An 18,790-nucleotide genomic window follows, 5' to 3' on the forward strand; every position below is an offset into this window, starting at 1 on the left:
CAAATAGGCTTACTGTGAAAACCCCTATTTGCTATACTCCGGTGCCTGTTTGGGTACATGAGAATATAAGAACTAGAAGCAGGAGTAGCCTGCTCTGCCATTCAATAAGATCATGGCTGATCTTTTTGTGGACTGGGCTCCACTTACCCACCTGCTCACAATAACTCTTAATTTCTTTACTATTCAAAAATTTATCTGTCCTTGCTTTAAACATATTCAATGAGGTGTCCTCAACTGCTTCACTGGGTGGGGAATTCCATAGTTTCACAACCCTTTTGAGTGAAGAAGTTCCTCCTCAACTCTGTTCTAAACTGGCCCCCCCCTTATCTTGAGGCTGTGCCCTCTAGTCCTGCTGTCTTTTCTGAGCAGGAAGAACCTCTCCACCTCTACCCTATCCATCCCCTTCATCATCTTATACGTCTCTATAAGATCCCCCCTCATCCTTCTAAACTCTAACGAGTACAAGCCCAGTCTATTCAGCCTCTCTTCATAGCTCAACTCCGGTATCAGCCTAGTGAACCTCCTCTGCACTCCCTCCAAGGCCAAAATATCCTTGCGCAAGTCCTCCAGCTGCGGCCTCACCAGTGCCCTGTACAGTTGCAGCAAGACCTCCCTACTTTTATATTCAATCCCCCTCGCTATGAAGGCCAGCATCCCATTTGCCTTCCTGATCACCTGCTGCACCTGTAGGCTGGGTTTTTGCGACTCATGCACAAGGACCCCCAGGTCCCTCTGCACCGTAGCATGCTGCAGCTTTTCGCCCTGTAAGTAGTAGTCCTTCCTACTATTATTCCTGCCAAAGTAGATAACCTCACACTTGCCAACATTGTATTCCATCTGCCAGGTCCTCGTCCACTTGCTCAGCCTATCTAGAGCCCTCTGCAGACTTTCCACACCCTCCGCACAATTGGCTTTTCCACTTTTCTTTGTCATCAGCAAATTTTGACACCTTACACTCAGCTCCCTCCTCCAGATCATCTATATAAATGGTAAATAGCTGAGGGCCCAGCACCGATCCCTGGGGCACTCCACTAGTCACCAACTGCCAATCTGAATAGCACCCATTGATACCTACTGTCTGCCTCCTATTTGACAGCCAATCCTCTATCCACGTTAACACCTTACCCCCAACTCCATGCCCCCTAACCTTCTGTAACAATCTTTTGTGCGGCACCTTATCAAACAGTACTCCAGGTGTGGCCTCACCAGCACCTTATACAGCTGCAACATAACCTCGCTGTTTTGAAATTCCATCCCTCTAGCAATAAAGGATAAAATTCTATTTGCCTTCTCAACTACCTGCAAACAGACTCCTTGAGATTCCTGCACAAGGACACCCAGGTCCCTCTACACAGCAGCATGCTGCAATTTTTTACTATTTAAATAATAGTCCATTTTGCTGTTGTTCCTACCAAAATGGATGACCTCAGTTTACCAATATTGTACTCCATCTGCCAGACCCTCGCCTACTCGCTTAGATTATCTATATTCCTTTGGAGATTTTCAGCATCCTCTGCACACTTTGCTCTTTCATCCATCTTCATGTCATCTGCGAATTTTGACACGCTGGACATGGTCCCCAACTTCAAATCATCTATGTAAATTGTAAACAATTGCGATCCCAACACTGATCCCTGAGGCACACCCCTAGTCACCGGTTGTCAACCAGAAAAACACCATTTGCTCCCACTCTTTTTTTGCTTTCTGTTAGTTAACCAGTCCTCTATCCATGCTAATACATTACCTGTAACACACTGCGCCTTTACCTTATGTAGCAGTCTTTGGTGCAGCACCTTGTCAAGTGCCTTCTGGAAATCCAGATACGTCACATCCACAAGTTCCCCATTGTCCACTGCAAATGTAATGTTCTCAAAGAATTCCACCAAATTAGTCAAATGTGACCTGCCCTTCATGAACCAGTGGGACAATTTATTATCTAGATGTCTCCCAATTCTTCCTTGATAGATTGAAGCATTTTCCCTACTACAGAAGTTAAGTGAACTGGCCTATAGTTATCTGCCTTTTGTCTACCTCCTTTTAAACAGTGGTGTTACTTTTGCTGTTTTCCAATCTGTGGGAACCACCCCAGAATCCAGTGAATTTTGGTAAATTACCACTCGTGCATTTGCTACTTCTCCTGCCATCTCTTTTAGTACCCTGGGATGCATTCCATCAGGACCAGGAGACTTGCCTACCTTTAGCCCTATTAACGTGTCCAACATTACCTCTTTCGAGATAATAGTTTCTGGTTCCTCACCTGCCATAGCCTTCCTGTCATCAATTTTTGGTATGTTATTTGTGTCTTCCACTGAAGTCCAACACAAAATACCTGTTTAGTGCCTCAGCCATTTTCTCATTTCCAGTTATACACCCCTCTTCTTGCCCTCTAAAGGACCGATGTTTACTTTTGCCGCTCTTTTTATCGTTTCATATATATATATATTTGTAGAAACTTTCGCTATTTGCTGTTTTTACATTCTGAGCTAGTTTACTCTCATAATCCAGTTTACTTTTCTTTATAGCTTTTTCATGGCTTTCTGCTGATCTTTTAGGTTCCCACTAAACTTTGCCACTTTGTATGCATTTTCTTTCAATTTGATACCCTCATTTATTTCCTTAAATATCTATGGATGATTATCTCTTTTTCTACAGTCCTTCCTCATCACTGGTATGTACTTTTGAGCACTTGAGATGCTTTGAAAGTCCTCCACTGTTCCTCAATTGTCCCACCATAAAATATTTGCTCCCAGTCTACCTTAGCCAATGTCTTCCTCATCCCTTTATGGTCTCCTTTGCTTAAGCACAAGATACTGGTATTGGATTTTACCTTCTCGCACTCCATCTGTGTTTTAAACTCAACCAAACTGATGGCTTCTTCTAAGAGGATCCCTAACTGCAAGATCATTAATTATTCCCGTCTTATTACATAGGACCAGATCGAGGATAGCTTGCTCCCTTATCAGTTCCATTACATACTATTCAAGGAAGCTATCGTGGATACATTCTATGAACTTCTCCTCAAACTTGACTGACTTGGTTTGACCAATTGATATGTAGATTAAAATCCCCCATGATGATTGCTGTATCATTTTTACATTAGTTTTCTTGTTTATTTCTCACCCCACCATGATGTCATTATTGGTGGCCTATAGACTATGCCTATCAGTGACTTTTTCTCCTTACTATTTCTAATTTCCACCTAAATGAATTCAACCATTTTTTTCCATTGAACCTGTATTGTATCTCACTACCACCCTGATATCATCCTTTAAATATTAGAGCTACACCACCTCCCTTATCGTCCTGTTGGTCCCTCCGAACAGTTTGAATCCCATGAATATTCAATTCCCAGTCGTGACCATCCTGCAGCAATGTCTCTGTAATGGCCACCAAATCATTCTCGTTCACAATGATTTGTGCTGTCAACTCATTTACCTTGTTTCGAATGCTATGAGCGTTCAGATAAAGTGCCTTTATGCTGGTTTTTGTATCTTTTTGAATTCTAACACTTCCAAGGGAAAAATTGGCATGGCCACTGTGCCTAACCAGCATGTCTTCTGGACTGTGGGAGGAAACCTGGAGGAAGCCCACACAGGTATGGGGAGAATGTGCAGACTCCACACAACCAGTGATCCAAGCTGGGAATCGAACCTAGGTCCTTGGCACTGAGGCAGCAGTGCTAATCACTGTGCCGTCCACTTTGGTATTATCGAGCCATTCTTGGTGATGGACCTTTAATTACAAGCAGAATGCCTCAGGGATCAGTGCTGGGCCACTGTTGTTTGTCATTTCATATTAATGATTTGGATGAGAACATAGTTTGTCAAGGGCAGGTCGTGCCTTACAAGCCTAGTTGAGTTCTTCGATAATGTGACTGAACACATTGACGAAGGAAGTGCCGTGGACGTGGTGTACATGGACTTCAGCAAGGCGTTTGATAAGGTCCCCCATGCAAGACTTCTTGAGAAGGTGAGAGGGCATGGGATCCAAGGGCCTTTGGCCTTGTGGATCAAGAACTGGCTTGCCTGCAGAAGGCAGAGAGTGGTTGTGGATGGGTCTTTTTCTGAATGGAGGTCAGTCACCAGTGGAGTGCCCCAGGGATCTGTTCTAGGACCCTTGCTGTTTGTCATTCTCATAAATGACCTGGATGAGGAAGTGGAAGGATGGGTAAGTAAGTTTGCTGATGACACGAAGGTCGGTGGTGTTGCGGATGGTCTGGAAGGATGGCAAAAGTTGCAGCAGGACATAAATAGGATGCAGGACTGGGCGGAGAAGTGGCAGATGGACTTCAACGCGGATAAATGCGTAGTCGTCTGTTTTGGCAGAACCAACGGGACGAACGAGTACACTATCAAGGGCAGGAGTCTTGGTAGTGTTGAGGAGCAGAAGGATCTTGGGTCCGGGTCCACAGGACTCTTAAATCGGCCTCGCAGGTGGAAGAGGTGGTCAAGAAGGCGTATGGTGTACTGGCCTTCATAAATCGAGGGATTGAGTTTAGGAGTCAGGAGGTAATGCAACTTTATAAGACCCTTGTCAGGCCTCATTTGGAGTACTGTGCGCAGTTCTGGTCGCCTCACTATAGGAAACACGTAGAAGCTATTGAAAGGGTACAGAGGAGATTTACAAGGATGTTGCCTGGACTGGGAGGCATGCCTTATGAAGTTAGGTTGAGGGAACTGGGTCTCTTTTCCCTGGAGAGACGTAGGTTGAGAGGCGACCTGATAGAGGTTTATAAAATGTTGAGAGGAATAGATAGGGTGGATTCTCAGAGGCTATTTCCCCGGGTTGAAATGGTCGCTACGAGAGGACACAGATTTAAGGTTCGGGGAGGAAAGTACAGAAGTGATGTTAAGGGTAAGTTTTTCACTCAGAGGGTGGTGAGTGAATGGAATCGGCTGCCGTCAGTGGTGGTGGAGGCGAACTCGCTGGGGTCTTTTAAAAGACTTCTGGATGAGTATATGGGGTTTTATGGGATTGGGGGTTATAGGTGTTGATGTGATCGGCGCAACTCGTGGGCCGAAGGGCCTGTTTGTGTTGTAGTGTTCTATGTTCTATAGTGGGCATGGTTAGTAAGTTTGCAGATGACACCAAGATTGGCATGGTGGTCAGTGAAGAAAGTTATCTCCAATTGCAACAGGAGTTTGATCAATTGGGCCAGTGGGCTGATGAATGGAAGATGAAGTTTAATTTAGACAAATGCGAAGTAATGCATTTTTGTAGATTGAACCAGGACAGGACTTACTCAGTTAATGGTAGGGCGCTGGGGAGAGTTACAGAACAAAGATCTAGGGCTACGTGTTCATAGCTCCTTGAAAGTGGAGTCACAGGTGGACAGAGTGCTTTGTTTCATCGGTCAGAACATTGAATACAGGAGTTGGGATGCCTTGTTGAAGTTGTACAATACATTGGTAAGGCCACACTTGGAATTCTAGTCACCCTATTATAGAAAGGATGTTGTTAAACGAGAGAGTGCGGAAAACATTTCTTTGGATGCTACCGGGACTTGATGGTTTGAGTTATAAAGAGAGGCTGAATAGTTTGGGACTTTTTTCTCTGGAGCATAGGAGGCTGAGGGCAGACCTTGGGTCTAAAAATAATGCTGGGCATAGACAAGGTAGATAGTCAATATCTTTTCCCAAAGGTGGGGGAGTCTAAAACTAGGGGGCGTAAGTTTAAGGTGAGAGGAGAGATACAAAAGTGAGCAGAGGGACAGTTTTTTCACACAAGGTGCTGTGTCTGGAACAAGCTGCTAGAGGGTAGAAGTAGAGGCGGGTACAGTTTTATCTTTTAAAAAGCATTAGATACTTACGTGGGTATAGAGGGTATAGGCCAATTGCAGGCAATTAGGAATAGCTTAGGGCTCTTTAAAACAAAAAGCGGCATGGATAAGTTGGGCCTAAGGGCCTGTTTCCATGCTGTAAACCTCCATGATTCTACCCACCCAAGGATCCATTGTGTCCTTGTCACCTCGGTGCTTCTTCCAAGTTGTGTTTAATGTATCCAGGATTCATGTAATCAACAGGAATTTTTCTTGGCCATATTTGATCTGCTGTCATGAGAATTTCTGGGATCCAGGGCCAATGTTGAGGACTCCAGGGCAACTCTGTCTTGATTGAATACTTCTGCTGGATCTGTCCTGCCAGTGGGATAGGGATGGTGATAGTAGTGTTAACTACATTGTATGGTATGATGATGTCAGGCTGTTGTTTAGTGAGACTGAGACAGCTCAGATTTTGGCATGAAGTCCCTGATGTTAACAAGGAGGACTTTGCGGGGTTGACAGGGCTGAGCTTGCTGTTGTTTCCAGTCCCTAGGCTGTTGCTGGGTGGTCCATCCAGTTTTATTTTGTAGCAGTTCAATGCAACTGAGTGGCTTGCTCAGCTATTTCAGAGAGTAAACACGTTGCTGTGGCTCTGGTGTCACATGTAGGCCAGACTGTATGTGGATGGCAGATTTCCTTCCTGACAACAATTGACAATGATTTCATGGCCATTAGATTTTTAATTCCAGATTTCACCTGCAATGGTGGGATTTGAGCCCAGATCTCCAAAGCATTGCCCTGGGGTCTCTGGATTACTACTCACTACCTCTTCACTTTAAGCTGAATCTTCCTTGTACAGTAATCTCCATGGTGAGCAGGAATTAAATCTCCTTATCTTAATGAATATATAATTGTGACAGCTTGTATTTACATAGCATTATCAATATAATTAAACACCCCAGAATGCTTGGAAAGAGCATTATCAAACAAAATATGAAAGCAACCAGCATAAGTTTGGATCAGATGATCAAAAACTAGATCAGAGGTTGGTTTTATTAAGTGTCTTAAAGGTGGGAAGGACGGTTTAGGGAGGACATGCCAGCGGTTAGGGCCCAGGCAATTGAAAGCACAGCAACCAATGGTGGAGCCAGTCAAATGAGGGGTGCTCAAGATGCCAAATTTAGATGAGTGCAGATACCTTTGGAAGGTTGTGGGGTGAACGAGATGAGAGATGGGAGCGATGGTGAAACCATGGAAGGATTTAAAAACAGGATGAGAATTTTAAAACCAAAAATGTGGCTTGAATGGGAGCCAGTGTAGATCAGTGAGCACAGAGATGATAGGTGATTGGAACTTGCAGCGAGTTAAGACAAGGCAGCAGAGTTTTAAGTCTAAAGGTAACAAAGGCATGAATAAAGGATTTGTTGACACAACAGTAGTAGGCCATTCAGCCTGTTCTACTGCTGTACTAGTCAATACTGATCAGACACTTCAATAGATCTGTGTGTTTATGTATTTGCCTTTTACATCCGTAATCCCTATAACTCTGTTATTGTTAATCAGTACACTCTGGTTTCTCTTGATCTTATAAATATTTTAATCAGTAAACATACTCGATGACTGAACCTCCTCCACACTCTGGAGTAGAGAATTCCAAAGATTCACAACCCTATGTAAAGAAATTTATCCACATCTCAGTTCTTAGTAGCTTTCCCCTTAATTGTAGCCCCCTAGTTCTAGAATCCCCAAACAAGAAAAACATTTTATCTGTATCAACACTGTCTATTCAAGTATTTTGTAGGTTTTAATAAGATCAGCTCTTTTTTTTTAAACTTTGAAAGAGTGCAGGCCCAGTTTGTTCAATCTCTCAAGACAGTTCCACCATCCCCAAGACAAATCTGGTGAACTTTCCTTGCACTCTCTATGGCAATATCTTTTGAGGTATGGGGACCAAAACAGTGCGCCAGGTGCAGCCCAACCAAGCTCAATTACAATTGAAGCAAGGCCTCGCCACTCCTGATTTGATAAGTACTAACATTCCGTTTGCCTTTGTGATAGCTTGTATCTGCATGTTGGTTTTCAGTGACTTATGGACAAGGACACCTGGATCCCTATTGTACGTCTACGTTTTTTAATTTCCTACCTCTTGGGAAATGTTGCCAAAATAGGTTACCTCACAGATGAGCTTAGACAGACTGATGTTAGAGGTGGAAATAGTGCTTTTAAAACTAATGATGTGGTGAATATTTGTGGCTATCAACCATTTTACTTTCTTGAATAAGTTTTAATTCTGGTGTTTTGCCTGTCAACATCCTGCAGTAACAAACGCTTTTTATTTTTCTCCAGAGAAGTTAACTCCGGATTCTTCTACAAAAGTGCTGATGAAAGGGAAAAGTTTGTCCAAGCCGAGAGGAAGTTCATCGAAGACAGAGTTAACAAAATTATAGCACTGAAAAGAAAAGTTTGTGGTGAATCTGATAAAGGATTTGTAGTTATTAACCAAAAGGTGAGTGCTTTGGGGGCTTCATTTCATTCTGCTTTTTCCTCTTATTCATGAAGATGTTAACTTCTTGGTGTCAGTGCTGATCATTTTCTCATCACCTTGTCCAAGTAGCTATGACTGGGAGGATCAGCAAATTATTTAACTGGGCTTCTTTGACACGGGATACACGTTTTAGTAAGAATCATTGGGTAACAATTGTAGAATTAAATTTATAAAAAAAAAATCCCACACTACCACTTGGATTGCCTCAACTTCTCCCTTGCCTGCAATTTGTTAGTGTTCTAATTAGCTCTGATTTTTAAGCAACAATAGCTTGTCTCTAAATGTATTAATAACTAATTTCAAAAGAGATTTCTGCCTTTCGTAAACATCTCTTTAAAATTGGTTTTCAGACGAGAGAATAATATTTACATTTGTTTTGCTGCCATATTTCATACTTCTGGTTGAATTTGGCCGGGCACTTGGTTTGATTCAGCTGTTGTCTTTATTTGCATATTTTTATTATCATCGGTTTATAATTTCAAGTTGATGTTTCGATTTAAAACTTTACTGCGGTTTTATTCTCCCCAGCCTGTTTATCGTATGTACTTGTAAGTAGATTTTTCTTTCAGTTAAATTTAACATCACTTTGATTTTTGGCAGGGTGTTGATCCATTATCGTTAGATGCATTTGCGAAAGAAGGCATTGTGGCACTGAGAAGAGCAAAGCGGAGAAACATGGAGAGGTCAGTTGTTACATGCAATGCTCTGCTATAAGTCTAAACTAGTAAAGATTGGTACCAGTGGTCTGTAGTAATTGCCTTCCTGTGGCAGAAAGTAAGCAGGGTACCTATCTGCAATTCAGTTTGGAACTAATTCAGTCCTTTAGTAGACCTTGCAATCCCGTAAAAAAGCAAAGTATTCCGTGCCATTGATCATCCAGCTATACTGGCTCACTTAAACTGTAGGAGGCAAGCAGTCACATGGGCTGAAATGATTTCCAGCTGGCCCTAAATAACACTACAAACAGGTGCTTTACAGAGTAGGATGGTTGTAGTTGGTGGGAATTTATCAATGGTGACTGGCATGGTTTGAGCCAATGAGCCTTAAGTAGAGATGATTCTCTCCTTTTATTGTTTTACTGTAAATATTCAGTATTGTTTCTGCACCAAAGTTTATAAATTTCTCTCTTGATTTCTCATCCAGCCTCTCTAAGCCTTATCCTTCCCAGAATGCACCCAAATGCTTTTGACTTGTGGGAAACAAGTGGGCAGTATGGTGGCACAGTGGTTAGCACTGCTGTATCATAGCGCCAGGGATCCAGGTTCAATTCTAGCCTTGGGTGACTGTCTGTGTGGAGTTTGCGTGATCGTCCAGTGTCTGGGTGGGTTTCCTCCAGGTGCTCTTATTTCCTTCCACAGTCCAAAAATGTACAGATAAGGTGGATGTGTACCAAGATGTGTGATTAGCAGGGTAGAGTGGATTGACCATGCTAAATTCCCTCAAGTGTCCCCGGATGTGTAGGTTAACTAAATGCCTGGGTTATAGAGAGAGGGCAGGGCAAAATGGGCCTGGGTAAGATGCTCTTTTGGACAGTCGAAGCAAACTTAACGGGCTGAATTTTGCATTGTGGGGATTCTATAAGATTTCTTCTTTTTACATCTGTAGGATGAAGGTATGGACTTGGGATGTTAGTACCTCCATTTCAGTGGGGAGTCTATCACTTCTTACCGTCCTGTTGTTCTTCATGTGTGTGATGGCTTTTGTCACTTTTATGTAAGCATTGATGGAGTTCTGAACTCCCCACTAACTGAATGTTGTGGAGTGAAGTTCAAAATGCTCCCTCCAATGCACCTTGACAGCTTCTTTTTTCCTTGGATCAGATCTCCTTATCCTTCTGCCACAGTGAAACCAGTCCTGGACCAGAAATAGTCTTATGTGGCAGTGAAGAAGCCACAGTATCATTCATATCAGTAAGATGTTGAATTTCTTTTGCCCTGTCTACCCACTACGTATTCTTCACATCGTCAGTGCACCATTATATCTTGGCCTTTATTTGTTGGTAAGCCAGTTCCTTTTGCATTGAGTTTGGGTTGTTTTACCAGGTACAGAAAGTCTTGTCTCTAGTATCAGTTAGTTCTTTGTTGTCCTGGTCATTTTCATCAAATTGAACCTGACATTCCTCCCATTCATGTGGAAATTACTTCTGTCCTAATATTTGAAAGTTCTTTTCCTCCGGTATTATTGGAATCAGACTCTGAAAAAAGAGCTTTTCTGATGTTCTGTGGACGTCTCCTTGTTGCAGTCATCATTTGGGAGCCAGTTTGATGGATTTAATTGGAAGATAAGTTGGTGATTGGTCCAGGAGTCATCAGCTCCTGTCATCTGGTGCTGCAGACATCGTTGTGATTCTGGGTGTGGGTGTTGACGTAGTAGGTCAAATGCCAGAGCTTTGACTGGGGTGTCACCATTACTTGTACTTATGGCAGAATTTGGAAATGGTGATAAGCTAATATACTTGATAAGGCAAAAAATGGCATTAGTGTTGACATTTCCAATTTCTTCCCTGCCAATAGCTCCATTCCAGAGATTGGAATCTCTTTCAACTCAGACATTAAAGTCTGAAACAAGAAGACTGTCCTCTTTCAGTACCCCACTGAGAACCTGTCATGTTTGTCCTAGAAATCTTGCTCAGTGTACTGTGTTCAGGCAGATGCATTTGGGGAACTTGTGGAGCTAGTTCATAAGCTCATTCCTGTTGGCAAATCCAACTCTGCACTTTTCTAATCTGAAAGTATCAGCATTCCTTTAGCTGCCCCTCTCCAGCTTACCAGATCTCAGAGCAGTGACATTGATGTCATATTGTTGATGTTCTCATACAACAGATGCAGTGTGACGCTCTGCATTCATTATCTGGTATCCTGATGTTCCAGGTCCTAGAGCTTTACTACTTGTGTTTTTAGTATGCTTCTGCTGCAGATGATGATTCTTTTGGACATGGCTGCCTAGTTGAAACAAAGCAGAATACTTTGGGCACCTTCTCTAGCCCCTCCCCAAAAGGGGTTAACAGAGTGCATTCTACAGAGGCCTGCACAGTTACAGCTGTTGGAAAGCAGCTGCCTCTCCTGAGTGTAAAATGACCATTTTGTAGCTGTCATCTTTGTCTCGATCCTGCTCCTGTTGCCAAAGGAGATATGCTCAGAAAAAAAGTTTGAAGAAATGAGTGTGCACTTTCCTAGTCAGAATGAATCCTTGATTCAAAGGCAAGAAAACAAGAAGATTTAGATGTTTCATTCTGCTGCAGTCTTTGTTCAGCGAAACAGCCATTAAAATATTCCAGGTGATGCATTTTCTTCCTCTTCTGCCATCAAGAAATTGTTTATCAGAACTCCATTTGCTATGACTCCTAACATGTTTTCACAGTAACCAAACCAAAGTGATCCAGGACATGAGGAATCCCACTTTGCCATGTCTTGAATCGACCTTTTACTCATTGCCCAGGTATGCAGTGAGGACAAGGAGATTAATTTTGAAACTCTCCCCTTTATCTATCTACAAGTCACATCCACAAAAAACATTTTGTTGAATAATAATCCTTTAGTAAACTCCTCCAAGTGGTACTATGCCACAGAAGGGACACCAGGATATTCCTCCATGTTGCCTGCAGTCACTGAGCGGCTGCAGGACATTCTTTCTGGGAGAGAGTGAACAGCCAGAAGTTGTGGTCCATGTTGGTTTCAACAATGTAGGTAGAGGGATGAGGTCCTGGCTACCTTGGAGCTCAGAAATATATTAAACGTATATCAAAGGTTAGAATTATCCCCAGTGCCAAGTGTGAGCAAGAGTGAAAAATAGGAGAGTAGGTGTGATGAATGTGTGGCTGGAGGAAAGGATTTAGATACCTGAGGCATTGGGACTAATCCTGGGGAAGGTGGACCTGTACAAACTGGACAGGTTGCCCTCGGCATGACCAGGGTCATATCCTTGCAGAGATATTTGCTAATGCTGTTGGGCATTTGAACTCAAGTAGTGGGGGTGGTTGGAACCTGAGTAGGGAGACATGAGGGAAACAAAGATAGGAATGAAATAGGGGAAAAAAAGGAAAGCAGAATCAATAACAGCTAGCAATATTAGGACCATAGTACAAAAGGCTATATATAAAACAATGTTAAGACTAGTCTAAAAGTACTTAAATTTGAACCCACCTATGACAAAGCATTTGAGGCTTCTAATATTTCCTGTTGACCCAATGACTTGTGAAGTGCCTTGGGCTATTTGTCTTTGCTGGATGTGTTTATATATACAAGTGATTGTTTGTTTGAATTTAGGAGTGAAGCTTTTGGGCAGCGATTTATTTTTCTTTGCAGATGATAAGTAGTTGAGTTCCAATTAGCATGTTGAACTAATGTTCCCCTTAAATATTTCAGACTGACACTTGCTTGTGGAGGCATTGCCATGAATTCTGTGGAAGATCTCACCCCAGAGTGCTTGGGACATGCTGGACTTGTGTACGAACACACATTGGTAGGTGGTGCTATTCACTTTTTGTCTTCATTGTAGTAGAATTAATTGTTGGTTTATACTGTGATTCAGTAAATACTTTTATGTCCTCTACACTGTCTTTAAGATCGGGTGGCTGACAATTACATTGCACGCTGTGAATGTATGTCGCCACTTGAAGTTGTGTGTTTGCTGACAGGAAATGATTGCAAGCCTTTAACATTAGGCATCAGCTTTGGTTCAATGGGTGCACACTGTCTCTGAGTCAGAGGCTTATTGTTCTAACCTGCTGCAGGAGCTTGAGAGTATACTCATCTATCAAATGTAATATTTCCAAGTTTGCAGATGATAACAAAGCTAGGTGGGAATGTGTGTTGAGGAAGATGCAAAGTGGCTACAGGAGGACAGACTCAGTGAATGAGCAAGAACATGGCAGGTGGAATATAATGTGAAAGAATGTAAAATGGTCCACTTTGGTAGGAAGGGCAGGTGTGTACAATATTTCCCAAGTGGTACAAAATTAGAAAATATTCATGTACAAAAATCTGGGTATCCTTGTCCACAAGTCCTCCTGAAGGCTAAAATGTAGGCACAAGCTACTCTGAAGGTTAATAGAACACTAGCATTTATTACAACAAGAGTGGTGAGGTTTTGCTTCAGTTGTATCGGAGCTTGTAGACTCCACTGGAATCATATGTAGTTTTGGACCCCATATCTCAAAGGATATTATTGCCATGGGGGCAGTGTGACTAAGTTCACCAGACTTGTTCCAGAGATGTCTGGACTGTCTTATGAAGAGATACTTGGCAAACTGGACCTGAGTTTTGAAGAAAGATTTGATCTTACTGAAACTGACAAAATACTTATAAGGTAAATGCAGGTTAAAATGCTCCCTTTCTTTAGGGAGTCTAGAACCAGAGGCCACAATTTTAAAATAAGGGGGAAGCTGCGAAGAACTAAGATGAGGAGCAATTCCTTTACTTTGGAATTCTCTACCCTGGGGGCTGAGGAAACTCAGTCATTGTTTAAAGCAGAGATTTCTGAAGAGCTAAGATGGGGTAATGGGGGTTGTGGGTGTGAAAGGAATTGAAGTGTCTGATCAGCTGTGATCATATTAAATGGTGGAGCAGATTCGATGGGCTGAATGGCCTGCTGTATTGTGAACCAAGGTCTGGTTGTTACGTAGTTTTGGGGGGTGTGTGATGTGAGTTCTGTTGTGATTACCTTTGGAAGAAATTTCCTTGAAATTATATTTTTGGTGACTGAAAGAGTAACATGATATTGTAGGTGCTGGAACCCTGAATTTGTTTCTGTCCACAGATGTTGCCCGTCCTGAATACGTCAACATTTTCACTTCTAATATTTGGTGTTGTGAATCACATCTGTTGTTTCACAAAGAATGTACTAAATATTTTTCATTTAAATATAGGGAGAAGAGAAGTTTACCTTTGTTGAGCAATGTGATAATCCTCGGTCAGTGACTCTGCTCCTCAAGGGACCAAACAAGCATACTTTAACACAAATCAAAGATGCAGTGCGTGATGGTCTGCGTGCTGTAAAGAATGCAATTGAGGATGGCAAGTAACAAATTTAAATTATTGAACTCTAATACATAACTGTTGTTGATTTGAGATTCTCTTGATGTGTGTGTTGCTGGGTAGGCAGCATTTATTATCCATCCCTAATTGCCCTTCAGAGGGTTGTGCTGAGCTGCCTTCTTGAACTGCTGCAGTCCATGTGGTGGAGGTACACCCACTGTGCTGTTAGGGAAGGGTTTCCAGGTTTTTGATCCAGCAATTGCGAAGGAACGGCAATGTATTTCCAAGTCAGAATGTTGAGTGGCTTGGAGAGGAGCTTAATACCTGGGTGTTCCAAGATATTTGCAGCTCTTGTCCTTGTAGGTGGTAATGGTCGTGGCTTGCAGTGCGTCTTGTAGATAGCATGCACTGCCTGTCACTGTGCATCTGGTGGATGTTCGTGGAAGGGTTAGCCATCAGGTGGGCTGTTTTTCCCCTTGTTTCTTAAGTGCTGTTGGAGCCGCACTTGTCCAGGCAAGTGGAGAGTATTCCATCACATCCTGACTTGTGCTTCGTATATGGTGGGCAGGCTTTGGGGAGCAGGAGATGGTAGCCCAGCGGTATTGTCACTGGACTAGTAATCCAGAGAGCAAAGACAAGGAGTCTGAATTCAAATCCACCATGGCAGATGGTGAATTTGCAAGATGACCGTGAAAACATTGTCAATTGTCGTGAAACCCATCTGATTCGGTGAAAGAAATCTGCTGTCCTTACCTGGACTCCAGGTTCACAGTAATGTGGTTGACTCTCAAGTGTCTAGTAGGCTACTCAGTTCAAAGGCAATGCGAGATGGGCTTCACATGTTGGCCCACCATGTCGTGAAATAATTATGCCAGCTTTGGGTTACTGTGTGCAGTTTGCATAGTTTCCTCTGGGTGCTGTGGTTTCCTCCCACAGTCCAAAGATGTGCAGGTTAGATGGATTGGCCATGCTAACCGCATGAGGTTGTGGGTGTAGGGAGGGTCTGGGTGGGATGCTGTTTTGGAGAGTCAGTGTAGACTTGATGGCCCAAATGGCCTCTCTGCAGTGTAGGGATTCTAAGTTACAAAATTGCCTGATGTGATGATGAAACAGAATTTTGTATGAAATCTGTTAATTGCAATCCTTGTCGCACTCTTAAACTTCCCTGTTTACTTGCTGGCAGTGCAGGTTTCAGCATCATTGCATATTCCAAACGTGTAGTGTGACAGTCTGAATGGCAGTTCCACAATGTGTTTTGTTTCTATTTCTCTCCTTTCTGGAGGCTTCAACTTGGTGCTGAGATATGGTGTGGGGGCACTGACAACAGTGTTTAAAATGTCTATCTGACTATTTTTCATGCAAGATTACAAAATATCAGGTTATTAGAATTAGAAATCTTCTCTGTGCATTTTCATGCCCCATCTACCTGTTGAAAAAGCTTATTGCAGCACTTTGTGTAGTTGAGATAATGAAGGCTGTCATTACAGTAAGTGCTCAGTTTGTGAAGGCATTTAGGAAGCCAGTTCTCATGGAGGACTCGGATGCAATGATAAAACTAATATTTGTTGCCTTTTCATAGGTTGTGTGGTGGCAGGTGCAGGCGCATTTGAAGTTGCAGTAGCAGATGGTTTGATCAAACACAAAGCCAATGTAAAGGGCAGAGCACAGTTGGGAGTACAAGCGTTCGCAGATGCTCTGTTGGTTATTCCAAAGGTAAGTGGCTCTTTTTACTATGCTTGTGGATTGTATGTCTCATTTGTTTGGAGATGAGGTAAAGAGTGCAACCAGTGTTAATGGGAGCATTTGTGTCTGAAGTGAAAGATTTGGTGATTGTGTGCTTTTTGTTTTAAATCAAAATTGTGGTTCTTAGCCCCTGGTTTTTCTACACACTGCAATAAATAAGTTTATAGATTTTCATTCCTGTCCAAGAGTACCAAGGATTGAGGTGGCCTGGTAGGACTAGATTACGAAGTTGTTTATGGGTATTGATATGGTTGGGTTTGTAGATTTTCCAGCCAGGGGCAGAAGACTACAATTCCTGGCATACTGGGAGTCCTAGGGCAAGTGCAGTAAAGTGGACATGCACAAGAACCTACTCAGCTGCCCATGGGATTGAGGTTTTAGGACATGGAAAGAAAACCTGTGTGATGGGTTCAGGAACAGATGAAGAGGAAAGTTAGCTCCATGCAGCTGAGTGCTGCTGTTAACTGTTGCCAATGAGGCCACGGCTCAAGGAAGCCCAGGAATAGTCTTTGGTCATTGCAGCTGAGAGATGGGGCTCAGGAAAGCTAAGAAGCGGTTATTGGCAGCGTGGCTAAGCAGCTGGGATGTCGGGAGTGTAGTTGGTTATATGGTTGGGTGCAGTCTCGGTAGTACATCAGCTCAGCTGGAACTGGGAGCAAATCTGGAAGATCTAAACTGAATAGTGTACTTATTAGGTCAGGATTGTATCTGAGGAATTCGGGTAGAGCTATTGTCACCGGGTATCTGACACCAGAGGAGAGGAAGACTGTTTTAAAAGAATTTTAGTTTTCACTGATGACTGACTTCTGGGTGAGTTGCTGAGAAATTCATGAGCTGTCTTGGTGCTATCTTCCATTTATTGTGCAGTTAGTGTGTTTTCCCTGTGTTAACTTTGGCTGAGGGGATAAGATAGTATTTGATTCTTTGCTTTCTTCTGTACAGTAAATTTTTTTCTGTTTGAAACCATGGAATCTATGGCTTTATTTGCTTAGTAAGTAACTGGGATTTCAAATTTTGTCTATAACAAAAGCTAATGGCCCCTAAATGGTCATAACATTTGGTAACCTACTAGCTGTAAATGAATTGTGCTTGTTGTCATGTTTTACACTTAAGTAATATCTTTGCTTTGTGCCTTTTTGCTAATCTCAATTTGAATAAAATGCAGTCATTCTAGTGCTTCTCAGGCCACAGCATTTTATGAACAATAATTACATTTGTTTCAGGTACTTGCACAAAACTCTGGATATGATCCTCAAGAGACTCTTGTAAAAATTCAAACTGAATATTCTGCATCAGGTCAGCTTGTTGGTGTAAATTTGAACACTGGTAAGTTAGTACATAATAGTTTAATGATTTGATATATACACAAATTTGTTGTTTTTAATCACCGCATCAAGGCCAGTTTCTTGAAACCAGTTGTGACTCTAAAGATTATATTTTCTTGGTAGAAAGGAAATGGGGATCTTTAATGCTGAATTCTTTTTCTATATATTGGTAGCTATTTCTGACTCGATTTCATCCTTCACAGGTGAACCAATGCTAGCAGGAGAAGCTGGAGTTTGGGACAATTATAATGTCAAGAAACAGCTTCTTCATTCGTGGTAAGTGAAGGAATTTTGTTCTATTTGCATGTTGACTCAGTTTTAGGCTTTGGAATTGATGCAGAATGGTAAGCATAGGATGCAAACCTTTGCCAAGTGTTTTTGAGTTGTATGTGGGCATATTCATGGATTTCAGAAAATTAGGTCCTATTCTGAAATTGATGACATTTTGGCTCTACATACAGGATAGATTGCAAGATGTGTCAGACAGATGTGGCTCTCTTTTGGAAGTAATTTCCATAATGTGAACTTTTGCTAACACATCTTTCCAAACCACCAGAAGAGATCTGTACTGCACCAGTGCACAGATGTTTAAAACCATGCTTGCAAACTGCAGTTGGAAACGAGGCATATGACTTGATGGCATGGAGCTTCCATTGAAAAATTGTGTGTAGGATATATTTCACTGTATCCAAAAGGCCTGCATGGAGTCCTTACGGATTATGCGAATAGATACGGATTTAATAAGTGGGGGTTGAGGAGGAGGGAGGGTTAAGTTGAGGAAGGGCAGATTTGTGAAAGGGGGATCATGTTTGACAAATTGAATACTTTATTGTGACAGGGAGGTTGATTAACCCTATCAGTGTGCATTGTCTGTCAATTTTGATCAAGTATTTAAAAAAGAACCACATAAAAGACTGGTTAATAAAATTTGAGGGTTGGGGAATAGAAGGTCCAGTGCCAACTTGGATTTAAAGTTGGCTTATGGCAGAAAACAGGAGTTGTGGTAAATGAAATAATTGTGCAATCAAGTGATGCACAATTGCTAATGTTAAAAATCAACTCCTATGTAGGATAGAATTTCAGTTATTTTGTCATATTAAAGCAGAATTTTGCTGAAGAGAGATGTGGTCACTTCCATAAGCTATTTTAATGAATGTCCAAATAGCCATGAGATCAACAGGTCCAGTGCTCATCATCATTTTTGTCCATTTCCCAAAAAAACCCTACCTACCTAGGGTTTTTTGAAATTGCCAATTCCAATCTTTGAATCTGCAGCCATATGTAAGGATTTTTTAACATGCTCCACCCCTCACTCATTCACCTTTTTGTACTTTAATTCTAATCAAAAAAGCCAATTATGGTCCTCACATGAGCGACCAAACCAGATCCAAGTTGACAAGACAAGACCTTGGGCTTGATCGAGTAAGATCCAAGCTGACAG

The 18,790-nt window shown here is 42.1% G+C and overlaps 1 protein-coding gene across 1 annotated transcript in view; it reads left to right on the forward strand.

Moving 5' to 3' along the window:
* Positions 1 to 18,790, forward strand: part of cct6a (chaperonin containing TCP1, subunit 6A (zeta 1)) — a 30,713-nt gene that overhangs the window by 10,475 nt on the left and 1,448 nt on the right. Inside the window, exons 7-13 of the mRNA XM_080210438.1 lie at positions 8,108 to 8,267; positions 8,907 to 8,989; positions 12,671 to 12,767; positions 14,173 to 14,320; positions 15,861 to 15,994; positions 17,248 to 17,350; positions 17,553 to 17,625. Coding sequence (XP_080066564.1) covers positions 8,108 to 8,267; positions 8,907 to 8,989; positions 12,671 to 12,767; positions 14,173 to 14,320; positions 15,861 to 15,994; positions 17,248 to 17,350; positions 17,553 to 17,625 — 798 coding nt within the window. The remainder of the gene's footprint in view (positions 1 to 8,107; positions 8,268 to 8,906; positions 8,990 to 12,670; positions 12,768 to 14,172; positions 14,321 to 15,860; positions 15,995 to 17,247; positions 17,351 to 17,552; positions 17,626 to 18,790) is intronic.

This window comes from Carcharhinus amblyrhynchos, chromosome 23 (genome assembly GCF_965287045.1).
Source record: "Carcharhinus amblyrhynchos chromosome 23, sCarAmb.v2.hapA, whole genome shotgun sequence".
In the NCBI taxonomy this organism is placed as follows: Eukaryota; Metazoa; Chordata; class Chondrichthyes; order Carcharhiniformes; family Carcharhinidae; genus Carcharhinus; species Carcharhinus amblyrhynchos.